This window comes from Aulonocara sp. 'chitande type north' Nkhata Bay, linkage group LG10 (genome assembly GCF_057382095.1).
Source record: "Aulonocara sp. 'chitande type north' Nkhata Bay isolate Kocher_YH1m ecotype deep benthic linkage group LG10, A_spYH_male_GT1.1, whole genome shotgun sequence".
Classification (NCBI taxonomy): domain Eukaryota; kingdom Metazoa; phylum Chordata; class Actinopteri; order Cichliformes; family Cichlidae; genus Aulonocara; species Aulonocara sp. 'chitande type north' Nkhata Bay.
The window spans coordinates 17,655,591-17,675,415 of record NC_141353.1 but is presented as its reverse complement, the minus strand read 5'-3'; the positions used below and the strand labels follow the sequence as shown (position 1 = coordinate 17,675,415).

The 19,825-nt window shown below is 38.8% G+C and overlaps 1 protein-coding gene across 4 annotated transcripts in view; it reads left to right on the top strand.

The window, feature by feature from the left end:
- cadm2a (cell adhesion molecule 2a) overlaps positions 1-19,825 on the top strand; it is a 212,279-nt gene that overhangs the window by 170,603 nt on the left and 21,851 nt on the right. For 2 of the 4 annotated variants that reach the window (XM_086308769.1, XM_086308768.1), the window contains 6 exons: positions 596-748; positions 3,801-3,938; positions 15,046-15,207; positions 16,389-16,479; positions 16,596-16,774; positions 19,565-19,678. In XM_086308769.1, the coding sequence (XP_086164895.1) occupies positions 596-748; positions 3,801-3,938; positions 15,046-15,207; positions 16,389-16,479; positions 16,596-16,774; positions 19,565-19,678 (837 nt within the window). The remainder of the gene's footprint in view (positions 1-595; positions 749-3,800; positions 3,939-15,045; positions 15,208-16,388; positions 16,480-16,595; positions 16,775-19,564; positions 19,679-19,825) is intronic. The other 2 variants (XM_086308770.1, XM_086308771.1) reach the window with 1 other exon arrangement.

Sequence of the window (19,825 nt, the reverse complement as noted above, 5' to 3'; positions counted from 1 at the left end):
TGCAATATTGATCCCCACTGCATTCAGTTATGTCTTTTGGAAGATTACATTTTCATATAAGTAAATGTCTGCAGTGGTTTACAGCAGTGAAGGCTGTGTGGTATAGTTTAATGCGGTGGTTTGCTGATGCATTCATTTTTAAAACTAATGGAAGAAAATCAATTTCATTGGTACTGATAGATGATTTTACAGAGAAGTTCATCTAGGATATGCATTAATTAATACCGAGAGCAGATGTCGAAACTTTAGGGCTTCTGCTGTCGTTTTTTTCAGAACAAAGAAAATGTTTAGAACCAAATAACAGGCAAATATTTTTTCTTGTTTGTTTTTTTTCCACATGAGATGATTCTAGATTGGTTAATCTCTCTCTCTGCGTGCTTTTTAAACTCTCTTTCTCTCTATCTGTGGATGCAGTTTATTCCCTATATGGACATCAACACTGATGCATTATAAGAACCACCGTTCAAATATTACAGCCTTAAACCCTGTACCTGTCACCGCACTGTAGAAGTCCACAAGTTTCTCCCACAGCTGCTAGTTTACAGTTATTTGAACATTTTTCTAACTATCTGCCTCTGGTTATCTGTGTTTCCAGCTCTAAGGGACAACAGAATCGAGCTTGTGCGTGCAACATCATCAGAGTTGACCATCAGCATCAGTGATGTCACGCTGTCTGATGAAGGCATGTACACCTGTTCTCTCTTCACCATGCCTGTCAGAACGGCCAAAGCTTACCTGACTGTTCTGGGTGAGTACAAGATCCAAAGCAAAAGCAAAAACTCCACCTCAAAGGAAAATTTCATAGATGGACGTTATAGCAGCTATAATGTGTGTAAAATCTGTAGTAAAGTGATCTAAGTACATGTTTTTCCTCTCTCTCTCATTTGCCATGGCTAAAAAATAATATATATACTTTTTTTAAACTCTGAACGGTGTTTTAAAAAATAAAAAAAAACAGCTTCCAAATGCAACACATACCCTTTAGGTTTCCTTTTACCTCAAGCAGAAATTGTCGATTAGTGAGAAAAAGACGAAAGAAAGCAAAAAAGAAATTGCATACCTTACTCAGATGTCTTGAGTGGCTGTATATCCATTTCCGCTCGTGAGGTTGCTGAAGATACAAAATGCTCCAACTTGACTTTCTTTTTCACGGAGTCTCAGGAGCTTTTCAAATCCAGTAATAATCGTTTGGAAATAATTTGCAAATCTGACTCCCCATTTGAAATCTTTATATAAACATATATAATTATTATAATTCACAAAAAGAAAATAGTGAAATTGTCGAGTATAGCAATATCTATGTCATTATTTTGTGAATTTGTTGATTTTAGAAGATTCGGAATTACTAGTAATACAGCATAGCTAGATTTTGCAGCCTTACTGGAGCCTTGCTTTTCTTTTTTGAGCTTATTGGTTTGCTGTGATGCTATGTTGTTAGAAATAGCCTGTTGCTTATGCCTGCAAATGCAGATAAAAAATAGTGTACACTGTTAGTACCTCCCTCCCCTTAGCAGTGTTTGTGTTGTGATCATGGCCTCACACAAACATTGTCTCATTTCTTGCCACTGGGCTTATTATCTTGCCAATTAGTTTTTGCTAATCTTAATAGATGTGCTTGTGCACTCCAGGATCATTAGCTGGCTCTCTGTGTTAACAAGCATTCTGAGAATTAGACATTAAAGGCTACTGCTCAATAAGAATATGGAGAAAATCATTTTGCAGTTTTGAACAATAGTTAATGGTGCAAGCTAGAAAACAGAGAGGGTGATTTAATAAACACACCAAATAGTCTGGGGATGGCCTGGTTTATCTGCCACTGCTTTGGGACCATAAGCACTGGGGACGAATAAAAGAAAACACTGAAAACGATTTTGGAAAAAAAAACTGTAATACTACAAATATGCAAGCTTCGCATTCAAATGATTTGGTGCTGGAACAAAAATATGTGCTCATCTGTTGCCAGTGTGTAAAGCTGATGAGAATGTCATCAAGGATAGTAGTGTTCAACCTTTTACCTGATGGCACTCTAGATGTTACAGATATTTTGAGATAGAGTTCAGCCTACAGGTAAAATAAATGTCTGTAATAAATTTCATAGCAATCCATCCTATAGTAGTTGAGACATTTCTCTAAAAAATGTGAAACTCCTGAAGGTAAAGTAAAAGTAAGAGCTCAGAATAATCAGGAATTCATCCACCAAGGGCCATCAATACTGGCACATTAATGCCTGGTAATCTTTCTTAAGTCTGAGTCATCAAAGTAGCAGGTTTACCAACAGACTATTTCTGGAGCTTAACTATGGGATGCATCGTTAGCTGCTAGCATTGCCGCTAATACGGCTAATGCTGATGCATGACTTGATGTGCTTAGTATTCGATCAGTAATTGAAAGTGTATGCAAATGTTATCAGTAAAGGATATTACCTTTAGCTCTAAATACCTTATGATCGACCTTAATTCTCAAACGCTTAAAGGAAATGCATATATATTTATGTGTTGATCAGCATAGTAAGCACTGTAATCACACACCACCACAGAAATTTGTGGAAACAGTGAAATCCAATTTCCCTATTTTCCATGTATCAGAAATTGAGCTCTTTTCTGCGTGTTCAAAACTCAGCTTTATAGAGAGAGGGTGTAAAGCTGTACAGCCTATAGCCACCCAAGGGGAACGTGACTGTACACGATGAACAATGCACTTGATCTGCTTTTATTCAGTCTGGAGGAAAATCCATCAAATACTTTTCTGAGTCAACCCACACGCACTTATTCGCACACCACCGTTCTTAGCTGTTGTGGCACTCTTACTTTAGATACTTCAAAACTAAGCAATTTGCATTAAAAAAAAAAAAAAACGGCGCATTAAAAATCACATGTATAATATTAACACATGCTTATCGCTAAATTGTGCCTCTGCCGAGCAGCGGCTGTTGTTGGGATTACGTATGCAGTTTGCGCCTTCAAACAAATGGGAAACATAAAACAGGAGGACCTTTAAACTGTGGCAATAAACCTTACAGGAGGCGGTGAGACGGACAAGGCAAGAGTCAGTCAATGGCATTGACTGACAGAACTTTCAGTCACTCAGCCAGAGGCAGACTTATTGCTCATTGACAGTGGAAGGGCAGACACCACACATTTAAAACACTCATTATGGGAAAGGCCAGTGATTAACATTTTCTGTAAATAGTAATGGCCTTGTCTGCGGTCACAGCCTTGTCACACACAGACATACAAAGCATACTATTTGTCAGCCTACAGTTTTTCCTTTGATTGATGTGATGATATTTGGGGTTTTATGTTTTCAAGGGAAGTGTAGTAGTGAATAAAAACCACAGGAAAAACTGTGGAATTGTTCTTTGATTGCACATTGATGTGTTTTTATGTATTTTCTAATTCTGTGAGCATCAAAAACAAAATTCCTCTCTGCCTCATTGTATTTGTTTTGCAGCAGAGTCAGTGTTTTATGACCTGGAAAAACCAAAGAAACAAAACTAATGGTGAAAAATTATGTCTCTTATAATTTGGTTTGACCTAGCAGTGAAGCAGGGAATGACCCAGTGGTTAGAAAAAAAAAATCCACCCACCCATGTGCCAGCACGAATCTTCTGTGATGTACCGTCGAGCATGTCGCTGCTTGGTGAATCTCTGTAGTCTGCTCTCTAATCTCCCTGCAGGTGGGAAAGCTAGGGGGGCGGGTGATTTCCAATAAGGCATACTAATATTATTGTTGTATAATGACACCCTGCTGCGCATGAATTAGTTCTGCCATCGCTGTGATCTCCGTTTTCCATCCTTCAGGTGTGCCAGAGAAGCCAGAGATCGATGGCCTGACAAAGCCCGCCATGGAGGGAGACCACATCACTCTGACCTGCATCACCCAGGGCAGCAAGCCCGCCGCTGACCTGCGCTGGTTCAGGAATGAAAAGGAGGTCAAAGGTGTGTAACGTCATACCTGCGTTTACACGTGCATCACATCTATGGGTACTGTGGCTAGAAAACATGCCATCATGCAAGCAATTCTAAAAATGCCAATCAGAGTTGGTGAATAAAAAAAAGCACGTTTGCTTTTGTAGTCACCAAAAACAGGCTGATGATTCATTCGCTTTTGTTCAAAGATTCTGTTATTTTAAAACATGATCAACTTATTTTATAAAATCTAAAATTTAGGCTGTTCTCTGTAAATTAAAGTAAAACAAAATGTTACTTTTTTATAAATGAAACTATTTTGTTACTTTCTTTGTATTCCGTACCTATTAGCTGTGCTCTAATAGCATCACTTTCTGTAATTGGTATCTGCTGATTTACTGATATTTTAATACTCCCCAGTTAGCCCCACAGTGATCTCTTTGGAAAGCCGTCTCGCTGTGTTGTCAGATACAAAAAATATTGGCTATCACATTTCACAATGGCTCGTGATTGTGCTTTGTGATAAACAAACGGAGCAGAAATGTGGCAGAAAGTACTCATTTGTATTTCACAATGGATTTAAAATTGGTATTTTCTTTTTCATAAAACTATTGCCATAAAACTGCCGCTTTGGATGTCTCTACAGTGTATTCTTGTTCCGAACAAGTTGTTTCTAATAGAGCAGATTCAGCATGTGTCCTCTGGCCTGAGACCAATACATTAACCTCCCTTGTTATTAGAGGGCTGTTCTAAATCTCACTGACTGGACTACATACCTCATTTCCACCCTGCTCCCGCTCTGTTCTACTTGATGAACCGTCCGCTTTGTAATTGAACGAGACAGCGAGAGTGGGAGAGAGAAGGAAGGAGGGGAGAGGAGAGAGAAAACTGATAAAAGAGATTTGGACATGAAATGATGAAATAAAGTTTTTCAGGGAGAGGAGGAACAGATGCAGTTGTGTATCAAGTAAAGTATATAACCCAGTTGGACAGACTGTCACAGATCATCACAGCTGAAGAACTCTTACAAAGGTTTCTCTGTTGATTCAGAAGGCAGATTAAAGTCAGATATCAAAATGCAAATTGCCTTTTTTCTAATTTAAATGACTGCTGAATTGGATTGAAAATCACACATTGACTTTTTAACTGCCAGAAAACAATGCAAATTTCTAGGAAGACGCTGTCAAAATCTTTGTATAACCCAACAGATCACTGAAACCTAATAAGAATAACAAGCAGGCAGGTGTTACACATTCTGAATACCCAATTAAATGTAGCAGAATAGGCTTTATGAGAAGGATTTGGGATGCGCGAGACAGAAACTCCCCAACATTAATTTCCCTCCTAATACAAAGGATTAATAAAGCACATAAAATGGTTTTTTGCCAATGCAAAGATAATTTTTTGTCTTATTAACTCGGCATTTTAATACTTTTATTTCGGCTGTCGCAGACTAAATTAGTTATGTCTGTCATGTCTCTGGCACATATTTCTTCTTGTAACTAAATGGGATGTTTTTTCTTTATGTGTGTTTTTTAAAATTACTTTATCAATAGATGCTTCTGCTTCTGCTGAGACACCTTATAAATCACCTGGTAAAGTGCAGAGCATGCTAACTTCTTTAATTATTATAATATTTAACATAAACATTTAAAGTAAAATCACATTCTTTCAATTAATGTTGTTGTTGGGTTTTTTCTTTTTACTCTTTTGTAATTTTACCCACTACACTTAGTATTTCTTTTGTTCCCCTTCCAAAGAACAAGCATATAGCATATAACAGATTACAAACTAATTAGCAGGCTGAGTATTTTTTCCTTGCAGGCTTATTGTGTCTCTACGGGTGATTATTGCTACTCCCAGTGGCCAACTACTGAGAGAAGAGCTCCCTGTAAGGCACTGGTAGCCAGGACATTATGTTCTTTTAATTTACCACAGAAACAGGTAGTCAGTGATATCCTCTGTGGCTTAAAGTAGAGAAAATCTCAAGAGGATATGCTCTCTCATTAAGGTCAGATGCTATAATTTGCTGCTGAACATGGGCAACCGCTGTCTTTATTTCAATGCTTTAATAACTGTATAACAATATATTGTTTGATGTAGTTGTTTCTAAAATGTGCCTCGGAGCCGCCGTTTATAAAGCAGAACCTTGAGACAAAATATAAATGTCAGATTAGAAATTTGTTGTCAGACCCGCAGTTGGACTCGTCAAGAATTTCAATCCCAAAGGATGTTTGGCCTACGCTGAATTTACTGAAAAGCTCCCTGAGTTTCTGCCGCTACACCCTTTCCACCCGTGTTTAAGTCCAGACAGCTCAGACTGCTATCTGGCTTTAGGATTTTCTATGGTGCAGACATGCTCTCAGATAAGACTAAATCAATGCTGGTTTTCTACACAGTTTTAAGCAGATATCATGTTTATCTTTCATTTTAATTACTTTGATGATGAGATTGAATCTGTGTCATCACTTTTGTTCGGAAATGCTCAGAACGAGGTCTCTCCTAAAACGAGCTTTGTTAATCTCGCACACTGGATCTGAGCAAAGCGATTTACCAACACCTGAAAAAGTCACCTCTAACCAAACAAATTCATGAATAGTAAATAGAAAACTTTGAAGAGTGCTGGTCTCAAAGGGGAAAAAACATGGATCCCTTATAATAATCTGTCTTCCTTGACAAGTACGTGTCGGTCCATAAAGAACTGTTTCATAAAAAGCTGACAGATTTCAATGTTTTGAAAATGTTATGTTTTGTAAAGATAACATAAAAAGTGTTCCAAGTTAAACTTTTTAGTTTAAACAGCATGGTTGTCTTTTTTTGTTTTCGGTTTTTTAATTAGATGCCTGCAGTGTAGTTGCTTTCTGCAATTTATTTATCAGACATATTCAGGACATGTTTGGTTCAGGGAAAAGCCAGCGCTCAACAATATGATTGACACAGGCACATTTACATATTTAGTTCTGCTTTGTCAATCACTAAAGCATGTCTGCCACTAACTGGACCATTTCTTGTACAAATAAGAAGGTGTGAATGGACCCAGTCGGTCTAACTTGTTATATATGACACCTTGTTATATAAGACACTGAAAGGCTGCTGCCATTCACAAAACATTACAATATATTTATTTCCTTTTATATATATATAAAGAAACCGTGTTGCATTTAAATGGTTAAAATGAAATGAAACCAATAGTATGCGTCTGATGGCTGGTGGTCTGGGATGTCCTCCAAAATAACAGACTAAAAAGAAAAAAAGCACCTAAAAGCAAGCAAATACAAAACAGCATGTGTTAATACACGATGTATCTATGCACGTGTAGGTGGATTGGAGTGCACTTCAAGTGTTCATCATCCTGACAGGATCAGGGTGTGTTCAATGTGAAAAGCCATCTGATTGTGAGCGACCATGCTGGGAATAAATGACAATTGTGACATATTGGTGTGGGATCTGGGGGAATAGAGAAGATTATATTACTGGCAGAGCCACTGGAGCAGTCCATCACCCATTCGCATGCAGTTAACAGACACCCTATGCTAAATGTGGGTGTGTACATCTTTGTATACGTGCGCGCCTGCATGAGCAAAACAGACAGATGGAGCAGACAGCGTGCATGTAAGGACATAAGCTTGTGTGTGTGGAACAGAATCCAATATTCTTATTTCTCAGTCTCTTTGTCCCTCAGATCCCCTCAGTCCCCACCCAGTAATGATATATTTCTATCTCAGTTACACACCATAACCCAGAGAGACCTCTTCCAATATCACCACATGTAGAAGTTGTTTACACACCGCTGAACCAGGGGGAGCTGTGTGGAGACCAAGCAAGGCAGAGATGAAATGAATATTTATTTCAAATAAGGGTGGGGATGTTCTCTATCAGACTAGCATTATCATACTCTCTGACCTAAACTGTAGAGGTTATTGCTCCATCATGTAACGCAATAGCTCTATTCCAAGGGGGCTTAAGGGGAAAAAAACACAGAGATTTGATTCAAATTCGTTTGCAGTCGCATCCCTATTCAGTTGTCAAACTTGTTAGTGAAGGACAAGGTCTGAACACTATTTAAGGTCATTGTGACCTCACATTTTGCTACACTATCACTCAAATACTACTGACTGTATTCATTTATGGTTAATTGGCCAGAATTTGGTGCTACTCACTATTCGAACATTCGAATGGGGTTGAAGAGGTGAAGGGAAAGAGGAAAAAATGTGAACACTGTGAACATCCCACTATGAATCAAGTTCAAAAATTTAAAGAAGTTTTGCAGTTAAAAGAAAAAAATACACTTTTCAGCTGCTTGGGCAGTGTTAGACAGCTTTGCACAATACATAAAAAAGTCTGCGTTGGGACTACATTTATACTATCCAGCTCCCCGGGGTGCTGCGGATCAATGACCATTAAAGATGTAATTTCAAGATGGCTCCTGCAAGTCACGGTGACATGAATAAAAGATGCGTTAGATGCACACACAAAAATACCTCTTTACCCTCTCTATCCTGTTACATGTGCACAACAAAGTACTTGCAAACACGCACATCTGACATATGATCTGTGGAAATCTGTTTCTATATTAATCAGCATTAAGATACAGGACTCAAATGGACAAACAAGATGTTCCACCTTTTTTGTTACTTTTACAATGAGTTTGAAAAAAAAATGAGTTTTTTTTTTCAAAGCTTTGAAAAACAATATGTTAAGAATAAAGGGCGTAAGTGCAAAAGGTATATCCGACTCATCCTGTGAGTTTGAGGTTAACAGATTTAGACTTGCGCACAGAAGAAGAGATCATATTGCTACGCCCACTGTCTGTGCCCATTAAAAGCCACGTCCTAAAGGTGGAGCACCTGTCCATTTTTTTTAAATGTCAAGACACTGAGACTGACCAGACCGCTCCTTCTAGAGTGAAAAACCGTCTTCACAAATCCGCAGTACACGCTTCTTCGCTGTGAATGCTCAGGGAGTTTCATGTCAGAAAGGACATTATGATACTGGTCTGCCAGGCAGTGATAGGAAGTCTCCTAACATTTAACAGTGCTCCCCCCGGTTGTAGTCACACGTCAGTTAAGCACAGAGTCTAGCTGGTAAGGCAGATCAGTCAGGGGAAGATGCTTACAGACAGCCAACAGACAAGCTCCCTGAACGCTGCACAGTAGCAGGAATAAGCGAGAAGATGGTGGACAGCACGATATATCATCTCCACACCTCGCTAGAGCGGGAGCTTGCTGCATATTCTTGCTCTTGTTAAAGTTTACTCATCCTTATTGTTATGCAGCTCATCTGGCAGGCAAAGGGAACAGCATACATAGGTGCTAATCTGCCAATATTTTCTGGTAATATTGTGTATTTCAGCGAATTTAAATTTAAAATAGTGTTTAGTCTCGCATATATTTTGATTATTCTCACTCTCACCCGTAAAAGATTTGATATTGTTCTTGCTTGTGCAAGTTGCTTTAATTCTCAGATGGGATGCAGCTCAGGGTATGTTGCGTCAGCCCTCGGGCCCCTGCCGCCAGGATTAGTCAGGTCTGGCACTGTTGCTCATGATTCCTCCACAACCCCAGCAGACCTCCTCGGTCTCTCTTGTCGGTCCCTCTATGTTCTCTTCTTCGGCTTCAACTCTCTCCTGTGAAATCGCTTAAAGGGGTCAGATTCTCTCATTGTACGCCTGTCATTTCCATTTCTAATCCTCTGAGGCTCTGTCTTGGCTCACACCATTGATACAGAGCCATGAGCACCCACCCACAAAACAACCGCATTTGTAGCCAAATACTACCAGGCTATTTGCGGAAAAGAGGTACCACAGGTGCATATGGCAGCATAGTGCCATTTTTTTCTCCTTTTTTATTATATCGGGTCTACAGAGTGTGTTTGTAATGAGAATAAATAACAAATGAATATGATTTTTAAATAAAAGCTAAAATTTGCTACAGTATTTTTTCACATTATTTCCAGTTATCCCTCCATTTGCTACTGCTTATTTGGGTCACGGTGTCAGCAATCTAATCCGAGATGCCATTGCTACCCTTTTCCCAACCACCAGCCACCTCCAGCTCTTCTGAGGGGACACCAAGGCTTTCCCATGCAAGGCAAAAGAAATAATCTCGCAGGGTCAGTTCCAGGGTGTCTTTCTGACATGCCAAAACCACCTCAACTGGCTCATTTTAATGCTGAGGAGCAGCAGCTCTACGCTAAGCCCCCTTCTGAATGACTGAGCTCCTCACCTTATATCTAAGGATGAGCCCACACCTTTCAAAAGAAGCTCATTTCTGCTGCTTGTATCTGAGATGTTATTCTTCCAGTCACTACCCACAGTTCATAGCCATATGTGAAGTTAGGTAAGAACGTTTAACAGTGATGCTTCGCCTTCACCTTCAGGTCAGTGGATGTTGTGTTCACTGCAGTTTTTTCCTCTACAGAATTATTTTTTCTGTCAGTTAAAAAATGCTTTCTGGTTTTATTTCCTTTTTAACATTACATATACATGTAAAAAAAAAAATTGCTGAATCTTTTGCAACTTTTCTTACTCAAGCCACTGAATATAATATGTCTGTCATGTAACAGTTTTTCTTTCTTCTTCGATTGACACGCGAGAGCTTTAATGGCACGTCAATGGCAGCTGCTCTTTTCAGCTGTGTTTAAAATGTGATAAGATACTGTATTTATGGACCAATTACATCAACTCTTATCCAAACACTTCCACACACACACTTTTGTGCATGCTGATTGCTGCTCTTTATTGATGAAGTCTTACTTGGTGTTGGACAACTGTGATTATGTTCTCGAAGTGGATCTCGGAAGACTCGGGAATTATAATGTTAATGAAATTAAACTTTGAGCGAGCATGTCAGTTTCTGTGCTCTCATCCTGAATCACACGCAAGCAATCAGAGACCATTTAAAATTCCATGACAAAAAAAAAGGAATCCACACTCTTAAATTAAACGGCCAAATTATACACTAGAGAAAGTCGTTTTTTGAGTCTTTCCAGCAGTTTTATTTCAATGCAAGCATATTTACAATCAAAGAACTTCAAAAATAGAATTACAATATAAAACTCAGATATAGTAATATTATAAGATAACTAACTAACTTGCTGAAAGTCTACTGTGAAAAATAGAACATTAGGAGCATCGCCAAGTGCGCATTACAATGATTGAAGTACTTAAATTTGTGTCTTTAGCAGCCTTTCTGTGTGTATAATCAGACTGCATAATTCAAGATGATACCTTCAGTTTATTCAGTCATCACAATCTTTTGATTTACATAAAAATTGTTTTTATAAAATAAAAACACTGTAACTTCTTATCCTCTTTGGAAATGTGCTGTAAAATACCATCATGTCCATATGGACCAAAATCTCAGAGGAATGTTTCCATGACCTTGTTGAATCAGCGATGCTGAGCGATAGAAATATATATTATACTCACCAGCCACTTCGTTAGCTACGCCCATTTAACTGCTCTTTAAAACAAATATTGAATCAGCAAATCATATAGCAGCATCTCAGTGCATTTAGGCATGTAGACATGGTCAACAAGTTCAAACCAAGCATCAGAATGAGGACAAAAGGTTTAAGTGACTTTGAATGTGCTTTGGTTATTTGTGCCAGATGGGCTGGTCTGACTTTTTCAGAACCTCCTGATCTACTGGGATTTTCCTGCACATATGGACCATAATCTCTAAGGAATGACTCCAGCATCCCGTTGAATCTATACCACAAAGAATTAAGGCAGTTTTGAAGCACTTCAGTCCAACACACTGACACAAATACACAAGATCGTTCTTTTACTCTTTAATTATGAACACAAAGCCAACAACACAAAGCAAACTTGAAATCAGCCCAGAGAAACTTCAAAGCAAATTCTGCTTCAATTCTACTGTAACTGAAACATGTATAAGTAGAAATAGAGGCTCCACTATTACAAGTCTGATTGTTCATCGCTGCCTTACTGATGAAGTTCAGGCTTTAAGATCACACTGGGTTCTTTGCCAGTTTTCTGTTAGCATGCTGTCCACACAGATGTTTGCAAAGTGCAGATTCTTTGCCCTGGATTCAGTTTGCACTTTACCAACATACTCTTGTCTTCCCGTGGCATAAAAATAAAAGAAATGTTTGTACATCCATTCCTCAAAAGGTACAGACCACTCCATGTTCCTCCTCTCTGCGCACAGACTGAAATCAGCTGACTGTAGCACAAGTGAACAAGAAGAAAAAGACGTTTGACTTTTTTTTTCTTCCTATCCACCCATCTTGCAGATATCTGAAGGACCTTTTTTAATTATGATGTGATTATTGAACTTACTACAAATTACCAAAAAATCAAAAAGAGCAAAAACAGATATAGCATGTTTGAATTTTTAAAAGGGCATTTCTTTAGAAGGAACCTTCTAGTGTTGCAGAAAGGAGGAGAAAGACAGGTTGGACTCGTGTGTTGACAAAGAGGCAGGGAGTATCAGTTCATTAGGAGCTGCCATAAGTAATAGAAATGGAAAGAAAATGTTTGCACTCCTAAAATAAACTATTGATACTACAAGTTAGATGTAATTTATTTTAGCCGTCATTTTTTTCCTCTGTCATCTCCTGTATCTTCTTTGTGAAATGCAGCCATTTTCTCTCTCCCCCGTTGTTCGCATAGATGTTGCTAACACTGCAGACCTGTCAGTCATTCATCTCTAGGGGAGGCGGGCTCATTGCCTCAGTTGGGGGAAGTGGCTGAGCAGAATAGTTGATTGGCAGAATTGAGAGAGAGAGGAGACAGTAGGGTGGAGAGGCTTGGAAAGTGGAGCAGATGAGCACAGAGGAAAGAAAGATGTGGAGCGTAAACAGTCTCTTTAGGAGGTACAAACAAAGGCGGTCAGCATGAGAGGTACGGTACATACAATACACTTATGATATATATAAAAACTGAAAAAGAAGGACATATTTTTTGACAAAGCAGGGCAACATCTCAATGCAGAGATAAGCCTGGAGTGTTGAATACATTATAGGAGGGAATTCTTTTCTTGTTTGAAAAGAAACTCTGAGTAGGATGTAGCGACTTGATATGATTTTTAAAAACTGGCCGCTGGCATAATGTAAACAGACCAAACACCTTTTGTTGACGACTGGCTGTAGAGATTTTACTGAGAAAAAGAAGGTTTTAAAATAACTCCTTGGAGGTGGATATGTTTAGATAATTATCATCAAGTAAGACAGCCAGTAAGTAAAAAAAACAAAAAAAACAACAACCTAGTGGTGTTGAATTGTGAAAGGCTGTTGAGTTAAGTGGGAGATATGTGGTCTGAAAGAGGATGCTAATTTGTATTGCATAATGCATATATAACAGCTCCCAAGTTTTTAGGAACACATATACCTTATTTTCCAGTGGCAGCACAAACATTCTGAGAAAATGTTTGTGACTAATGTCATCATCTGCTCTCAGTTCTGGTGTCTAATTTCTCTAAACACTAGCTATTTCCTGATATATTCTGGTTTTAAGTGAGATCCCTTTAAGAGGGTGCTAAAGTTTCAGCGCAGTAGTAATTTTCTTAAACTTTAGGTTTCTAGAAAAGGTAACAAAAACATTAGGAGGAAGAAGAATTAGAAGCATTAGAAGTTACTACTTCTGTGATGTAACTGTGGTCATGTAGAGTTCACAGAGAACCACTGATCTACTAGGTCAGGGTACTCAAGGACAGCTTGACAGAGAAAGGGAAAGTCTGTGGTTCAGAAGTCTCATTTTCCACTTTGAAGGACATCTCTGCCTTTGAGGTACTTTGCTTTTAGAGAGGAAGGTTTATCACTAACTGATAGCATTTCAAGGGCTCTGATATGGCAGTCATAAACTTGAGGGCAGGTTATAACCTGTGAATCAAACACATTTAGTTTATCAAAAGACTACAGTGTCAGAGAAGAAATGATGGAATGTGGAATATTCCAAATTTAAGCTGGTTGTAGGATTTTTCCACTATCTTTGCGGTGTCTGGGATATTGGTGGTCACAGGGAGATGCAACAACTGATTGCTTAGGATAGCAGGTGTTGCTGGGATATCTCTGAGAACAAATTGTACTGATAAAGAGAACTGTGCATAATGACACTTTGCTAACAGGCTAATTTAATTACTGCCAATTACTGTCTGGTTTCCACTGGTAATGTTTTTTGAAGTAGTTGTCAGGCAGATGAATCAGACCAAAAGGTCGGATAGATATGAAGTGCATGAAAGTGTTGATTTGTACAAGCTGAGTGGGAGCACATGCAGAGATGACAGGTGAGGCCACACGTAATCAGAAATGTTAACAGTGTAAATATATGCATTCAAAGAGCCACAACTTAAAGTTGAGGCAGCTGCGTTTCATTTTAACACTGCCTGCAGCAAAATCCAGGTTGAATTCGTACTGAGGTAGCCTAGATATGCAACAAAGTGAACTTACAGTACAATAACAGTAAAAGAGCTACAATAGGGTAGCTTCAAATCTATTGTAATCTTTTGCAGCATGTAACTGGAGAATAGTAAGATGATTGTAACATTACTAGAGCATGTTGTAGCTTTAAATACAAGCAGCTCTTATAATACATTTCTTAGTGCTTAGTAAGAGCTCTGTTTGCATATTTTGTATATTGGATTGATTGGCTGTTAGCATTAGCCATAACTCAATATTCAGTCACCAGCAAATGCAGTAATGCAAATTTGGATAATTTGATATGTAAAATATGTATTCTATTCTATAAATTAATAAAGAGAACACTTGAAATTGTTGTAGAAGAGAGGTTTTTTTTTTTCTTAAAACAAAGGATTTTTTTTAACCTATATTGCAAAACTAAGACAATCACAACAATGTGACGGGTCAGTGCAATGTTGATCCTGTACATTGGTTGAGTTTAAAAAACAAGTTAATCACCCTATTCATATGGAAAAATGATCCTTGCTCTTAAACTAGTGAAATGTGACCCGTTTCAGGTATACCTGTAATGAAAATCACTATGAAGGTACATTAAAATTTTAGGCACTAATTGTTTTGCATGATAGGCATGTGTTCTGTATGAATCGAAGACTAGGGTGGAATCTGCCAGTGGTTGTAACACATTGGTTCGTAGCTATCTCACCTTATAAGATAAATGTGCTGCAACCGTGACAGAATGCAATTCTCTCCCAAGGTGCCAAAGAGGTGAATGCAAGTGGGAAGACATTTACAGTACGGAGCTCTCTACAGCTGCAAGTGGACAGAAATGATGATGGAGTGGCCTACACCTGCAGAGTGGACCACGTGGCACTCACACAAGCACCACAGCAGGCCACTGAAGTACTGGAGGTCCACTGTGAGTGTAGACGCAAAGTACAGCACTCAAACACATATATGAAGTGTACACATGAGCATAATGGATAACAGAAAATTCAAACCAATAAAAGGCAGTAACTACTGTAAATAGCCATGGTAATGGGAGCTTTTATGGCTGTTGAACCCAGTTAGAGAACATTTCAACTAATGAGGCCTCCATCATTGTATGTAAATGCACTATTTCAGAGCTGATTTTCTGTGATCTTGCATTTATAATTTTACATTTAGGCACTAGTATTTTATTCAGTCAGTATCCCTTGGTCTGGGCAAAAATGTACTGTCCAATTGTCCAAATATATTTATAATATTTATATCACCCCCTGGGATTGTATGTGTGTGTGATCCAAATGCTGTGTTTTGAGGGTTCTGTTCATTATCCACTACCTTGGATGTTGTTCCTGGAATCTGCTGGAGCTACTTTTCTAGTTTCGGGTTTATAGCTCCCATTGCTCCTATTATCACTGGGACTACTTTGGACTTTACCTTTCAGATCCTTCAGCTCCTGATACTTCTCTGTTTTTACATGCTACTTCTTCTTGATCTTGTTGTCTGCCACATCTATCAGAACTTCAGTCTTCTTCTGCTTGTCAGCCACAACTATCACCTGGTTTGTTGGCCAGCAGCTTGTCTGTCTGGAAGTAGAAGAACCACAGGAATTTACCCCCTTTGTTCTACTCTGACATTGGGACTTGGGGACTTTTAGTCCATATGCAGCACAGATGTTCTTTGTGGTTGTTCCTTGGTTGTTGTTGGATCTTCCAACAAGCTGTTGCCAGCTTGGATCTTACACCCTGTGCTATGTGTTGGATAGTCTCCAGGGGCCCTTTGCAAAGTCAGCAACTTGGGTCCTGTGGTAGACTCCTGTTATATGGATCTAGTGCTTAAGGCCTGCTCTTGTGCTGCCGCTACACCGTCCTTTACGCTGTCCTTTTCTATCAACCAGTAGGGTTTCCTGATGTCAGCCAGTTACACATGTGGGGGCTTGGTTGTCTAGGATAATTCCTCTTCCTGTTCCTCATCACCATCCACCTGCCTGAGGCATGCTTAGAGAAGCTCATCTCAGGGGAATATATATATGTATCCCATTTATGTCAAGAAAATGTGAAAACAATGTTTTATATTTTCTTCCCTCAATTTCAGCCGTCTCTCTGTTTGTCTTAGATGCTCCTCGTGTGGAGATCACCCATTCCCTTGAAGTCCCTCAGGAGGGTCAGTACTTGAAGTTGGAGTGTGTCTCCAAAGGAAACCCTTCGTAAGTCTCTAAAAATTTTCATTAATTGATTGACATCATGCTTTCATATAGTGTTTTATAGATTAGACCTAGATGCAGCATGCTTTCTTTCTCTTACATATTCTCTTACCTTTTAGGCCAGATCCTGTGATGTGGACAAAGGATGGAAGTGAACTTCCTGACCTGGACAGGATGATTGTAGAAGGAAGAGAGCTTACCTTTACGTCTCTTAACAAGACAGACAATGGGACCTACCGCTGTGAAGCTAGCAACCACCTAGGGACCAGCAGTGCTCAATATGTACTCTACGTCTATGGTGAGTTCAGGGGAAGCACTGAAATATGGATAATTGCATTTCATGACACAATATAAAAAAGTAAGTCAGTCAGTTACTAATATGACACCACTGGGGAAAAAAAGCTTCAAGAGGAAAACTTGGTTTCCAACAAAGCTATGTAAAAATTGTGAAAAGTATGAACCTCATAGGCATGAGTACAAAACACCATTCAAAAAATACAGGATTATAATACCTCCTGATCTGCATACTGTATCAATGCTAATAGTGATTAGTGGTACCATCCCTCACAGGGAGAATAAGGGCCCCAGGTGACACAAATGCCACCAACGCCTTTCCTTAAATAAACCTGTGTCCCAGATACACACGCACACACACACACAACACACTAGGAGGGAAATGTGTGAGAGAGGCAAAATTTAGTGCTGCGTTGTCAGGAATATCACCAGGAAGGATAAGTAATTCCTAGTAACGCCAGAGGAGGTGGAGGATAAAGGGACTCAGTGTCAGGGAAAACAGATAGTTCTTCCTCTCTTCCGCTTCTTCACTGCCATTTGTCTCTTGGCATTAAGTAATAATGCTTTAAAAAATAGCAAAGCAGTAAAACATCTCTTTTCACTGTGTTATAGAAACAGTGCGTGATCATTAAAAAACAGGTCGTTCTGACGTTAAGAAGTGGAGATGAAGAAAAACATAGCATTAATAATATTACATGAGCTCTTTTATTTAAAAACAGAAAGTAATGAAAAATCTAATTACAAACTTTTGAGTATAAAACCGAGCTACCCGAGTAACACAGGTTACTATGAATAGGTCATAAAGGGCTGTGGAAACCTCAAGAGTGATGAATGACAGAACAAAATGAAATACTCGTTCATGCAATTAGATTTATTTAATGAGAGTGCGATGAACGTATAAGCCATTCAGCCTTTCTCTAAGTAAATGCTGTAAATTTTGAAATATAACGCAAGTCCACGCAAGCAGATGTTCGGGGATGTAAAAGGCAATACAAAATATGCTTATTTTATGCAGAATGCCATGTGACAAAATCAAGGTAAGGATTAGGTATAGAAACCTTACATCTTTCTAATTACTCATATCACTGAAATTTAAACTTAGTACGCACACGCAGTATCTGCTGAGACAAGGTTACTGCAAAGATGCAAATGAGTTTCATTTGCTATATATATTCTGTCTGTCAGATTTTTGCAGATAATTGCTGATGCTTTTAAAATACCGTTGGTGTAGAGTATATCGCTCAGGTATTTAGTTAAAGATCCCTTCTTTGAGTTCAAAGCCACAAAATAGGATGAGTGAAGACTGATTATATATACCATCAAAAATGTATGATACCTTTCAGCTTCAAATTCAAATCCTGTCCATAGGTTTTATTAAAGGAGGCGATTCTGAAACAGTGCTGTTAGAGACCTTTAGATTTTTTTTAACCTCTTTCATTCCATCAAACATTTCTTTTACTAGTTGATTAATTGTTTGAGCTGTAAAATTATCAGGAAATCCCTTTCACTGTTTGCTAAAAGCACCAGGAGATGTCTTTACATTTTTGTCTTTGTTTAAACTCCAAAAGTGCTGAATTCTTGAAAATTCTATGATTAATTAAGCAATTAGCTGTGGCTCTTATTTAATTAGTGGATTGCTCACACTTGTCATGGCGCGCCACCGCACCTAACAATTTCTTCTGAAGCTGCAGCAAGAATAACCAATGCATGTAATGACAGTGATGTTATTAAACTGACAAATTCTCTGCCAGAAAAAAGACAATTGGGTGCGGGAGGGTCAAAAAGTCCTATTCAGATTCATTACTTGTTCTCTTGAAATGGCACCCAGTCTGTTCCTATCCTTCATTAGTGATTATCACACCTTTTAGCCTTTCACAATTGCCTCCATAATTCTTGGAAAATACCTTTTTAATGGTTCTCGAACAAGGGGACATTTTCTCTCTTCCCTCTTTCCCGAAGACATGCAGTTAGCTGCTTAGTGAGTCACGCTAAGGCTGAAATGTCACCAAGACACAGAGGACAGTTGGCCCAGAGAAAGACTACGAGAGCCAATTAAAAGCTTCTGGATCACCATAAAATGCAGAGTGACATAAACATAAAAGCCAAGGTGGTAATGTAACCTCATTAACTTTGTCACCCAATGTTTCGCTCTCACTTTTTTCTGTAGCTTTAACATGTGACAGTGAGAAACGATCAGTTTTACTATTATCCTGTAGCGAGAAGCCAAAATTCAACACGGAAATGAGAGCTTAACCGATTTTTTTTTTAATCCATTTGTCAGATTACGTTTTCAAATCATCAGCTGTCTTCCCTCTCACATGTTGAAAGGTTGCTAGTGCAGGGTCCATCTCCAGAGACAGTCGCCAGCATTAGCAGATTTAAGGTTAATTCTGCTCTTTTGCTAAACAAATTGCCTTCACAATTCAAAGACAGAATACTTGAAATCAGAGTTGACGGACAAAATGTAGAAGATTGGGACTCTTAACATCGCTGATCATTTCAGAATCAGTGAGAAAGCCTTACTGGCCCACTAAAACAGGAACAGTAATGCACTCAACTCATGTATGTTGTTAAGGGCATCACATTTCCTTATACTGGAAAAGCCATGCTTTCTTGTGCTGTGATCTTATGTTATATGCTTGGAATTGTGTCATAATTTTCCCTTTGTGTTTCCCATCACTGTATATAGTTTTTTTTTCTTTGTGTTCTTTTAACGTATCTAACTTTCCCCATGTGAATTCATTTTGCTGTTGTTGTATTTTGTGTATATGTGTTTATCTGTGCCCTCCACCAGACGCCCCCACCACCCTGCCTCCACCCACCACTCCCCCCCTACATCCCATCACTCCAGATCCTACCGCACTATTAGGCTCCCACGCCTCAGACCCCACAGTCACTGGCAACAGAGGTACAGTACCACCCCACGCATCTCCACAGCATGCTACAGCATAGTCTAACTTCCCTCTCACTTCCATATCTCCTCTGTTACTTCTTTGCTACTTCTCTACCTCAGGCATTCATATTCTTATTTCTTGTGGACATAAAACATGTGAAG